General features: G+C 53.9%; 1 protein-coding gene across 3 annotated transcripts in view; it reads left to right on the top strand.

The window, feature by feature from the left end:
* Slc9a3 (solute carrier family 9 member A3) overlaps positions 1-12,547 on the top strand; it is a 45,049-nt gene that overhangs the window by 20,945 nt on the left and 11,557 nt on the right. For all 3 annotated transcript variants that reach the window (XM_048368098.1, XM_048368097.1, XM_048368099.1), the window contains 4 exons: positions 7,721-8,023; positions 10,602-10,762; positions 11,600-11,678; positions 12,294-12,471. In XM_048368098.1, the coding sequence (XP_048224055.1) occupies positions 7,721-8,023; positions 10,602-10,762; positions 11,600-11,678; positions 12,294-12,471 (721 nt within the window). The remainder of the gene's footprint in view (positions 1-7,720; positions 8,024-10,601; positions 10,763-11,599; positions 11,679-12,293; positions 12,472-12,547) is intronic.

The following is a 12,547-nucleotide window of genomic DNA, read 5'->3' as shown; positions in this document are numbered from 1 at the left end:
CTTTGCCTCATGTCCTGGATCCATGCCCGACACACTTACTGTAGCTCTCTGGCTGTGCTGAGTTGGAGCAGTAGCGGCAGAGTGCTAATGAGGTCAGAGGAATGGGGTCTGCTCCATGTAGGCTGGCGATCCAGGGTGGACTCATGGGCAAAGGGGCTCAAAATCTAGGCCTTCTTCTGGGGTCCCCACATGTGTGTTGCGAGTGTCCCTGTGTCTGTGTTCTCTGTGTGGAGTTGTTCTTACACATGTGTAAAATGGCCTACATCTGAGCCTGGCCACATCCCAATGAGTGTGTCCCTTCCTTCCCTCTGGGCAGATTTTCACTGCTCGGTCCAGTTGTTCTGTTAGGCAGATCTTAATTCTCTGAGGCTTTGTTCCTGTTAAAGTAAAACCAAAGGATTTACTGTGCTGCTGTGTTTGCAAGAAATAGCTAAGTGTGCCTGTCACCTTGAAAGATCCTTGGCACTGAGCTGCTGCTCAACTAGGGCCTGTCCTGGTCTATATTTCTGGGGGCCACAGGGGTCAGCCAGCACTGTCTTGAGGGCCTGGGAAGCTAGTTCCCACAGGGGCTGGCTACAGTGCTCTCGAACTTTTGCTTCAGTCAGAGGGTTTGTAATTAGAACTAAAGTGTTTGCTGCCTGTTGTCACATCAGATGACTGTGTCATTGTGTGCTTAATTAGCTGTGACTCTCTGGGCTTTGACAATCAGTTACTTGTGGGCTCAGATAGTCTTGCACTGAGCCCACTCCTTGGAAAGCACATGGCCACCACAGAGGTCAGTGGCCAGCTCTGCCCTCACTGGCTACTGCATTTCACCTTGTCTTCTGGAGACCCACACAAAAGTCATCTTAGGTTTAGATTTGGTATTGTAAGACTGAGCCCAGGTTCAAGCCCGCACAGCAGGTCTTGTGGGATTATGGACCCTCCCTTGTTTGGGATGGGGAATTCAAAAGGTACTATCTCTGCTTATTGTGCTTAGTCCTCAGACAGCCGTTGCAGTATCAGTCAGCTTTCTGTCACCACAGCAAACACCTGAGATTGTCAACTGTAAGGAGGAAAGATTTGTTTTTTTTCTCACAGTTGTGGAAATGCCAGCCCATGGTTGGTTGGCCCAGTTGCATTCTGGGCCTGTGGCAACACAGCACATCACAGAGAACGCAGTGGTACAAAGCTACTCACTTCATGGTCTGAGCACAGGAAGGAAGGAACGGCCTGGGTGTTTCATCAAGGTGACCTGAAACCTGAATCGCCATACTGAAGTGACTGACCATGGGAGGCAGTTCTAGGACCCAACCCCTTGGGAAGGATGGTCCGGTCCTGACTCATGGCAGCCACACCTACAGCCTGTGTCTGGATTGGCTACATGCAGGAAGGTACCCTAGCCCAAGTCACGCTCCTGCAGCCAGCTACAGGAGCCCATGCTGTCCAGCAGCAGGTGCTCGGCACCAAAGGCATGCTGTAGTAGGTTCACTGCCTCCTAACATGTCCATTATGGCTGTAATTGCTGGGCCACTAGCAAATTGCCACTTAAAGTCAATTGAGTCTCCAATTTAAGTAGTCATTACAATGCAGGTGACTGCTTGAGCAGTGGTCATGGGTGTGGAGCTGGGGAGGACCAGGCATGCCTGGTGGAACCCTGGTCACCAGACATCTGACCACTAGCTGAGGATGAGCTGAGCCCAGGGGCAAACTCAATGCAAGGGCCTGAGGCACAAGTCCAGGTTTCTCGGCGGGGGGGCTCTCCCCATGGCCACAGCAGTTCTCCTGATCCCTGGAAAATGGGTAGAGAGTGACATCCAACCTAGGAGGGTTCACAGGCTCCAGAGAAGACAGCTGAGGTCAGTGGGAGACAAAGCCTGGACACAGGTGTCTGTGCTAGGCAGGAACTCATAGCAGAAACACCATGAGACCAGGGGACAGGCCCAGTCTGGGAGGAAGAGGAACAGAGCTGAGATAGGATCATGGTCAGAGCTTCAGTCCAAATGGCCACAGTCCAGTCCCAAACTCAGAAACCTGTAAAGTGAAAGGAAAATTGTCCCAGAAGAACCACAGACCATAGACAAAGTCACGTAGAGCAAAAGAGTTTATTGTCAGCAGGACCGGCAAGGCCAAGTTTCCACAGAGGAGAGGAAAATGGCACCTGAACTCTCTTTTAGGGGAGTCTTTATACCCTCATGCAACTAAGGTGGGAGGTGCTCCGCCTGCCCCTCAGGTAGCCAGGGGCGGAGTTGCATGGCCAAGGGCAGAGCTTATGGGCCGGGGGACATTCTGTAAGCTTACATAAAGTACAAAGGGAATTTTCAAAGCTAAAAATATGAGAGAAGGAAGGCTCCTGCAACACTGGACTTGAGAAGTAACTAGAAACCACAGGGAAATACCAGAGAGCAGGCAAGAGGCTTGGGAGGTTCACCATGAAGGCAATGAGAGAAAAGAAAGTAGGGGGGGGGATGGGGGGCAGGGTGGTTGGAAGGGGAGGGAAGGGGAGGAAGGCCCTAGATGACTGAATGGGGACCCCATGCTGAGGCACAGCGGGGGGGGGGAGGAGGGGACACCAGGAAGCTGCCAGGCCTTCAGCTGTCAGGCCTGCATAGGAACCGGAGGGAAATGTGTAGAGCCAGCCGTGCAGGGTTCAGGAAGCTCCCTGGAAATGGAAAAGGAAGAAAAGCCACAGACAGAAAGTAGATCAGTGAGGGGGCTGGGGATATAGCCTAGTGGCAAGAGTGCCTGCCTCGGATACACGAGGCCCTAGGTTCGATTCCCCAGCACCACATATACAGAAAACGGCCAGAAGCGGCGCTGTGGCTCAAGTGGCAGAGTGCTAGCCTTGAGCGGGAAGAAGCCAGGGACAGTGCTCAGGCCCTGAGTCCAAGGCCCAGGACTGGCCAAAAAAAAAAAAAAAAAGAAAAAGAAAAGAAAGTAGATCAGTGGGATACAAATCAAATCCTCTTGACCAGGGTGTCCTCGGGAGGAGAAGTGTCTTCTAGAATCAGTAAAACAAGTGAGGCTGGGGTGCAATCATCAGAGGAGACTGCCTGGGGCCTTCCATGGCACCTACACTCAGAAGCCACAGGTAATGTCCCCTGGGGGATCCCACTCAGGCAGCCAAACCCTGGCCTGGCTAGTGGGGAAGAGGATGGATTGTGTGCCTCCAGAACAGAGAAGCCCAGTCGCAGGGCAGTGGAGAGCATCCGATTCGTGCACAATAGAGAACCGATGATTAGGTGGCGTCTCATCAAAATGAGGGCTGATGGCTGTGGCTGAGGCTGAGGCTCAGGGGGTCACTAGAGCTGGCCCAGATCCACCAGCAAGGACAGGCAAGGACACAGGTGTTACTGGCAAGACTCGGGTTGAGCAGGACAGGGTTCTTCTGCCTAGGAGGAACCATTAGAAGAGGGCTAGCCCCTAGGGAGGGAGTCCGCACACTGAGTAAACAGCTCACAGAAAAGACAGAAATGTCTCTGACACAGAAAGATGGCCAGACCTCATACACAGGAAGTCCACCCTGAGAGATGCTGGGCAGTGAGGCGGACATGGGCAGTGTGTGTCCAGAAGGGAGTACAGGTCGATCTCAGCGTGAAAATGTATGCTGGAGCTGGGTGCTAGTGGCTGGTGCCTAAAAGCTACTCAGGAAGGTGAGATTCGAGGATCTCAGTTTGAAGCTATCCTTTCTGGACCTCCACCATGAGAAGAGATTGCAGGAAAAGACCAAAGTCCTGGTCAGAAGGCTGCGGGGGCCTGGGCATTGTCAGGGCTCAGCACTTCTGGATCCTCTCACAGTCTGACTGTAGCTCTTCTCAAAGGGGCCCACAGCGCCGTGAGACTCTTATCTCCAATTAACGAGCAAAATGCTGGAGGTGGAATCATGGCTTAAGTGGTAAAGTGCTAGCCTTGAACAATTAAAGCTCAGGGACACCCAGACCCTAAATGCAGACCTCGGTGTTGCCCCCCCCCCCCCGCATCAATAAGAGAGAAGAGAAAGAATGTGTTCTCCTGTGCCTCCCCTGCATGTGTGCATAGGTGTTTTCAGCTGAGAAGGCAGCACTGGGAGCAAGCAGTCTACACTCCTACCTACTCCTCTGTATTCTTTGCAGGGAGTAAGAAGGTCAAATTCTTTTTCCCTATGGGTTTTCAAAGCAAAAGTACTTGGTCCAAAGCCAGCTATTGCTGAGTGCCTATCTACCTGGGCTCCATTTGCTAAGACTTGCAGGCCCATCTGCCAGACAAGCATCCTGGGGGACTAGCTGACAGGTCTAAAGTGCAGGCTTTGTCATTGTTATTCTGGAGATAAGTGCCGCTCAGAGGCCCTCCCTGGCCTCAGGTGCGAAGGAGCTGCATGGAACCATCGTTTCTGGACCTCCACCATGAGAAGAGATTGCAGGAAAAGACCAAAGTCCTGGTCAGTAGGCTGCGGGGGCCTGGGCATTGTCAGGGCTCAGCACTTCTGGCTCCTCTCACAGTCTGACTCAGGAACCCTGTAGCTCTTCTCAAAGTGGCCCACAGCTCAGGCCGCCAAAGAACACAGCACTGAGCAAGTGGGAGGGCGGGTGAGGCCGTGGTAAGCATGATCCTGGTGAAGCTAGTTCTGGGTATGAAGAAAGGCATGTGTATGGGGAGAGCACAGAGGTGCCGAGGCCTCCAGCAGGCCTTGCACAGGGACATGAGGAGTTACAAGGATAGAGCAAAGGGGGAACCCATCACTTCTATCCTAGAGAAAGGAGACACATGGCAAACGGAACAAGAGAGCCATGGATGTTGTCACCCTGCAGGGGGATGGCTCTGAGCAAAGACATAGGCTTTCAGAACACTGCCTCTGGACACCAAGCCTGTGTTTTACAGCCATCAAGTGGGCCATCAGCTTGTCTCTGGGTGTGAATGAAGGATCCGGAAGGCAATGCAGGGAGTACAGGCTGTCGGCCTTCCTTGTGCAAGGTAGTCCTGGCTCAGAGGCCACCAGAGTGGACTTCTCAGAACTCAGAATACAGAGTTCTAGGCTCACCCCAGGTCTGCTGGGGCTGGGCCTGAAGTGGGGCCCTATGACCTGTTGTGACTCTCAGGGGGCCTGTGTCCAGGGCTGCAGGGCTCAGAGCAAAGACCCAGGCCTCCTCCTATGTGGAGATAGATGGAGGGTACCTCTGTCTTCCTCCAGTGGTCACAGCACATGAGGGCAGTCCATCTGAAAGAGGACCCCAGGCCAGGAGCCAGAGCACTGTGGAAGGCTGGGGCTCCTGGGGGCCAGGGTGTAGTAGGGGGTCTGGGCTCCTGGGAACCAGCACACCGTGGGGGGCTGGGGCTTCTGTGACACAGCTCTGAAGTGGGACCTTCCCATCCACATCATGGCTCCCCCAAAGGGAGAGGATTCCTGGTTCCTCCAAGAATCCACCACTCTGTCTCTAGCAAAAAAAAGATGATAAAAGGATGGATTTATTGGGGAAGTAAAAAGCGAACCGACCGGCCAGGGTCTGAAACTGCGACCTTTCAGGCCTGGTTATAAAGGCAAACATCACATAGTCAAACCTGCCACACGCAGGTGGCCAATGGGGTTACAACACTTACAGAGCATGCCAGGTCACACGCAGGTGGCAATGGAGTTACAGTCTGTCTCACAGTATCTGTTTGAAGCAACCTATCATTCTAGTTAGAATTGGCGTGCATGGATTTGGTGGGGCTCACAGGATGCAGGCGGATACGCCTACTCATGGGAGGGCACAGGTTTAACCTTGAAGGTTCCTTGAACCTTCCACACCTCAGGTGGTCAAGCAGCTTACACAATCTCTTCGTAGTGAAGGGGAACTTCCCTGGATAGGGCAGGGGAGAGCTTAGTGAAGATGGAGTCGGCTTCTGCTCTCTTTAATCTGAGATGGAGTCAATCTGACACCCCTCCACAGCCAGTGATGGCGCTGGCCAGATCTGACCTCCATATTACAATGGCCTCTTCTCAACATGGGGAAGCCCATACAGTGTAATTAGAGACTGTAACCCCTAGAAAAGCCGAGCCTTCCTGCTAGTGGCCTTGGCCCCTCGGAGAGCTGGCCAGCCATAAGCAGGATTTCCTGTCTCCCCTTCACACTCCTCAGCAGCAACTGCCCTCATGCTGGGTGGCCACCTTCTACAACACATTTGTCAGTCAACGTGCCTGGCTTAGTTTGACAGTTGTCCGTCATGTGATACCAGCCTTCCTGGCCTCAAGCGTCACAGCTCTGTTGGGTCCACCCTGATGTCTGACCCCACTTGATATGTGTGAGAGGGGAAATGTAACCTTGACCAAATATAAAATGTACGGCTCAATGGGGAGCCCCCGTGACACCTGTAAATGGAGTCCTCTGATCCTGAGTCAAACCTTCCCACCTCTGCTGGTAGGAACTGGCACCCACTGGACAGGATCTGAATCTGGACAGGGACCACAGCTCTGTGTCCAAGGAAGCGGCAGTCAGAACTTCTGTCTGGGTGACAGAACCAACAGGCAGGCTGGAGGTGCCAAGCCATGCCTGTCACCTGCATCTCACTCGGCCTGTCAGGGGTGGGCACCACAGTAGGAGCAGCCATGGCCTCCACTCCCTTTTCAGGAGCTGGCACCTAACCCCTGCAACGCCCATCATTATACATGGAGAAACAAGCCAGGGAACCCAATCAGGGCCACCCAGTCAGGAAGGGCAGATCCACCCAGCCTGTGGGTCCCTCCCACTTTGGGCCTCTCTGACGACAGGACCTTGTTGCGGGGTCCTTTCTGCCCCCCCACCCCCCGGCCACGCTGGGTCGAGGTAAGCTACATACCTTTGAATTTCAGAGAGGTCATTTCAACTGGGTGTAGTTGATGGTTCCAAATCTTGCTTCAGCTGAAGTGTTTTGAAATCAACCCTAACAGAGGAATCCTAATCACTTTTTTTCAAGTTCAAATGGAGCATTGAAGACATGGTCACATGGTGTGCCCCCTACCCCCACCCCAAGGAAAAACCAAGAGTCATCCAAGATCTGAAGGCTGAGGGCACAGGTGTAGGCAGCCACTGGCCCCTGGGCCAGTTAGAGATTCTTCTACTGACAACTATGAGACCCTCACCTTAAAAGCCACTGGCTCATGGAGGCCCATGACCTCAGGGGAGAAGAGGCTGCGGAGAGGGCAGCTTGGGGCCTACAAAGATGACCACAGCAGAGCAGATCTGGGCCTCAGGAACAGTGGGTCAGGTTGGGCTTAAGGTACAGAGTAAATGTGTCTCTTCAGGGGAGGAATCAGTCCAATGGCGAGCCAAGCTCGGGATTCAGCCCTAGGGATGTGAGATGGACCATCCCCCGGTCTGGGTCTTTTTTCCTCCCTTAGCCATGGTGCGGCCTCTGCCTGATTAGATGTCAGTGGTGGTAGGGGCTCTGTTATCCTGGGAGCTCTACCAGCCAAGTGCTCACGCTGTTCCCGCTATGTGAACATGGAGACCTCAAGAGCTAGAAGCACTGGCTGGTGGGACAGCCCAGTCCAGTTCTTGGCCTTGGCTCTACCAATGTATGTCAGCTTTGGGTGAAGGTGATTCAGTGTCCAGAAGTGGCCTGCCTACTATATCCATGCAGCTTTCACCCACCATCCGCTGTGGGCAATGAGTGGTTAGGAAGGGAGCTACTGGGGGCCTGGGAGGAGGATCCATCCTGGCTCCCATCTTGCTCAAGGAAGTCCCAGGCCCTAGCCTCTCCTGCTCGTCCCTGGACCAGGCCTTCTGACCTACTGTTCTCCCTGCAGTGTTCCACCTGTCCCACAAGGTCACGAGGGTCATCCCTGAAAGCGCACTGCTCATCGTCTTGGGCGTGGTGCTGGGCGGCATCGTCTGGGCAGCTGACCACATCGCCTCCTTCACACTCACGCCCACCGTCTTCTTCTTCTACCTGCTGCCGCCCATTGTGCTGGATGCCGGCTACTTCATGCCCAACCGGCTCTTCTTTGGCAATCTGGGCACCATCCTGCTGTATGCTGTCATTGGTACTGTGTGGAATGCGGCCACTACAGGCCTGTCACTCTATGGTGTCTTTCTCAGCGGCCTGATGGGTGAGTCCAGGCTATTCCTGCTGGGTGGGTTCCAGGCACTTCACATAACAAAAATCAAGGTATAGATCACACAGGACAGTACATCTGGGCTGATGAGAAATGTCTCCGGTGGGCTTCCTTACCACATTTAGGAAGGCTCAGTGCATAACTGGCATGTCTGTGGTATCCACAGGCCAAAACTCCTGTTCTGCTTCTTATATGTCTCCATCCCCTGGGCTGGCCAGTGGGTGGGACAGGTGGGGAAGTGACTGCTCTTCCTTTGGCCATGTTCATCAGGGAGGCGGGGACCAACCGCTAACCACCCAGGGCGAAAGGACTGGAAGGCATTTAAGCTGCGTGAAACCTTGGTGTTGTTTATTTCTGTGTACACCACAATACCAGCCTATCATGCTGTGGTGGCCATACCGTGGTGGTTACTTAGCCCAGCCCTGGTCAGTGCTGGGTGTACCCTCGTCCCGTGGCTGGATTTCTGTCCACCAGGGAGAAGCGAGGTCCCAGCAAACGTCAAGCAGACATCCGGGGACAGGTCCAAAATCATTGGGGATTTTTGCTCTAGCTTGAGGGACAACATGGGTAGCTTGAAATCCCAGAGACAAGAGAGACATGTCAGGAAAGAAGAGAGTAGCAACTCTGGGGCCCATCGGCTATCCCAGGGACCTTGTTCTCACTAGGGGCATCTCCCTTGGGCCCCACGACATCTGGCATTACTGGGCAGGGAACCTCCAAGGGTGAGCTCTGGCCAGCCTCCTGCTCTGGGTGAGAGCCACCAGCCACACGGTGCTGCCAAAGGTGGTGGCTCCATAATGATAGATGAGTAGCTTCTCTGGTCACTGGACCCTGGGGTGTCTTGAGGAATGGAGCAGGGACTTCTGGATCTAATGCCCACGGCTTCCCACAGGTCCACTCATCCCCACTCAATAACGATTACCACCCTGTGTCTCCAGTCACAGGGAAAAGCCTCTACCAGATGGAGCTTATGAGAAAAAATAAACATGGGTCTTCAGGGACAAATGACTGACTTTTGGCCTGTAAACGACATGGCCATCCAATTCTAGAACATTCCTATCACGGCAGATGTCCAGGTTCATTTGCCTGCTGTCATTGTGTAGGGCCATCTGGGAACAAGTGCTGCCCTGTCCACAACAAACAGAGTCATTCTTCCATAACCACCACAGGCAATAGCAGCCATGCTTAGCTCTTGGGACTCAGTTGGTCAAGGCTGAGATCATGTAGCAGGCAGTGCCTACAAACTAAGTCTGTTCTGCTCTAGGGGTTGATTACATTGCATAGGTAGTGACAGGTTTCTGCAGACCCCCTACTCAAGATTAGACAGAGCTCACACACTTCAGAAGGGTCAACCTGGGCTGACTGACAAGGCACCTGCAGGTCTTCATGTGTATGTGTGTGTGTGTGTGTGTGTGTGTGTACATGTGTATGTGTATACATGAACACGTGTATATGTGTACATGTGTACATTTGTGTATGTGTATGCACATGTGTATATGCCTATACAATGTGTATGTGTGCACATGAGCGTGTGTGTGTGTGTGTGTGTGTGTGTGTGTGTGTGTGTGCTGGTACTGGGACCTCAGGACCTTGTGCTCTTAGCTTTTTCACTCAAGGCTGCCACTCTACCACTTCAGCCACACCTCCATTTCTGGCTTTTTTCTAGTTAATTGGTGACAAGAATCTCACATACTTTTCTACCCAGGCTGGCTTTCAATCACAATCCTCCAGGTCTTAACCACCTCAATAGCTAGGATTGCAGGTGTGAGCCACAAGTGCCCATCACTGAAGACTTGCCAGAGGAGAAAGGGACCAGGGACACACAGCCTGGAGGTGTTAACCATTCCATTCTAGACACTTGGGAAAAGATGAGTGTCAAGTGGATGTTGAGAGGAAGGCCTGCTCCCGTCAGCCACCTGTGCTTCCTGCTCAGGCCCTGCTGGTCAGCTAGAGCAAGAGGCTAGTTATGCCAGAGGTGTTTCAAGATTGTCCTTGAAGGTTCATGCCTGCATATCCAGGCCTTGGGGCCTGTGGGGCCTTGAAGTGTGAGGTCCCAAGCAGAAACTGGGTCCTGTAGAGGAGTATTTGCCTAGCGTGTGCATGGTCCTGGGTCAATCCTCAGTCCACACACACATAAAAAAAATAGCCAAACTTCAGGTGCTGTGGTGCTGACCGGGGGCTGACCCTGTCCCTGATCTCTGCACCTTTCTGAGAGCTCACTAACCTCCCAGAGCCCCAGGCCCTGCCCCCAGAAGCAGGGTGGGTTCTCCCAAGCCCAGATGGGAGAGTAAAGCCCTGCATAGGGAACTGAGCCAGCTCCACCTTCTTGTTCCTTCCTTGGGGTCTCTAGTGCCAGTCATTAGGCCACAGCCTGGGGCAGCCCTGGTACCTCCAGCTGCCCCTAGCCTCCCCTAGGCCTGAGAGATGCTGAGATGGACGAGGGGGACCCAAGGAGCCCATACACTGTGAGGACTGGGGAGGCACAGGGAGCCCCCACACTGTGAGGACTGGGGCTGCCCGCTGGGCTGTGTCAGCAGCTGTGTCCCTCACTCATGGCCTACTTGCCCTGCAGGTGATCTGAGAATTGGGCTCCTGGACTTCCTGCTGTTTGGCAGCCTGATTGCTGCTGTGGACCCTGTGGCCGTGCTGGCTGTGTTTGAAGAAGTCCATGTGAATGAAGTCCTGTTCATTATTGTTTTTGGGGAGTCCCTGCTGAACGATGCCGTGACCGTGGTGAGTGCAGGGGTCCCTGAACTCTGAGGGCGGGATATAGAAATTACCAGATGTGTCAGAGGCATCTACTGCAAGAATTCACACAGCTGGGCATGGACACCTGAGAAATGCATGTCCTCCTGTGTCCTCTGAGGGTACCTGTGGCCCCTGGGAGCTTAGCCGAGCTTAGGAGAGTCTTGGGGTGGGGGTGGAGGCAGAATCCTGCCAGATTTCCAGAGAGTACAGCACAGAGGATTCTCAGGGAAATCAGAGGACCCATCTGAGATCTAGTCAGAAAGCCAGCAATTAGCTCAGGCCACAGCGGCTCAGTGGTTTTTCCCATTCCTATAGCCTCATATGAGCCAAGGACTAGCTGTCTGTGCCTTCTTCTCCTTCATTCTCACAGAGAAAAAATAGCACCACTAAGAGCCTCCAGGGATTTCACATCTGCCTTAGCCATACCCCCTTCCCCTTGGGTCTCCTACACGTGCCTGCAGAGGACCGAGTAGGGTGCAGAGATGGACCTGCTCCTCTAGCTGTGGCCTCACTGCTGGCATTTTTGAATAAGAGACATCAGAGAAGCCACTAGAAAAAAAACGCTGGGCTTGTCTGACAGATGAAATTGAAAATCAGTATAAAGAGGGTTAGTTTTATGGATACATGTCTTAGCACAAGTACAAAACATCTGCCCAAACATGTCTTGCCTGCCCTTCCCATCTGCTGGCTCCTCTTAACCCTTCCTGCTGACCCTTGTTACCACGAGCTACTCATGGTCATCAGCTGCTTACGGATCCACACTGGGGCCGAGCCCAGAGGGTCAGTACTGACTGGACGTGTTGCTTATCTCTGTTTCTTCAGGTCCTGTACAATGTATTTGAGTCTTTCGTCTCTCTGGGTGGTGACAATGTGACTGGTGTGGACTGTGTGAAAGGCATAGGTATGTAGCAGGCAGGTGGCCAGACCTACCCTCAAGCCCAGCCCTCCTCCGCTGGGATGGACGGCCCCCACCCAGGCTCCACCCAACCTCCGTTCTGCAGTCAGAGGCGTGGTAGCTCCTCTCCTCCAGAGCTGGCTCCATGTCCTCTGCTGCTCTGGGCCTGAGCCCACACAGGAAAAGACCTTTCTGCCCCCTCACAAATGCCCTGGAGAAGGCCAGTCTCCCAGCACCTCACCAATAACCAGTGGAGGGCTTGGGTCCCAAGCATCTCTGGACAAGATGGGGACAGCACTCCCCGTCTCCTGGGGAGAACAGATGGACACGGGTGGGGGGTGGGGCTGGTGCTTGCTGGCAGCTCTGGTCAGAACAATGGAGGGCTGTGGCTCCTTCCTCTGCCCCCTTTCTGCACTGAGTCTGGCGGCCAGGCCAGACCCTCTCTACAAGAGAGCAGAGAGTTGGTCTCCTGTTTCCTGAGCTCTTGGCACTGCTGCAGGCAGTTCCCAAGCACCCTCCATGCAGAGTGGCCTGGAAGGCCAACCCGGCCAGCCTTGCCTACATCCCCTGCCACAAAGGGCCATTCAGGCAGCTTGGGTTCTGCCCCCTTCTTCCTCACAGTGTCCTTCTTCGTGGTGAGCCTGGGGGGCACGCTGGTGGGGGTCATCTTTGCCTTTCTACTGTCCCTGGTGACCCGCTTCACCAAGCATGTGCGCATCATCGAGCCCGGCTTTGTCTTTGTCATCTCCTACCTGTCCTACCTGACGTCGGAGATGCTGTCCTTGTCGGCCATCCTGGCGTAAGTCTCCCGCTGGGGATGGGCACGGAGCCCCAGAGCCAGGCTGGGCGGGGGGCTCCCGGCCCGAGGCAGGCCA

This window comes from Perognathus longimembris, chromosome 19 (genome assembly GCF_023159225.1).
Source record: "Perognathus longimembris pacificus isolate PPM17 chromosome 19, ASM2315922v1, whole genome shotgun sequence".
In the NCBI taxonomy this organism is placed as follows: Eukaryota; Metazoa; Chordata; class Mammalia; order Rodentia; family Heteromyidae; genus Perognathus; species Perognathus longimembris.
The sequence above is the reverse complement of the archived record's forward strand: the minus strand, read 5'-3'. Positions and strand labels throughout refer to the sequence as shown.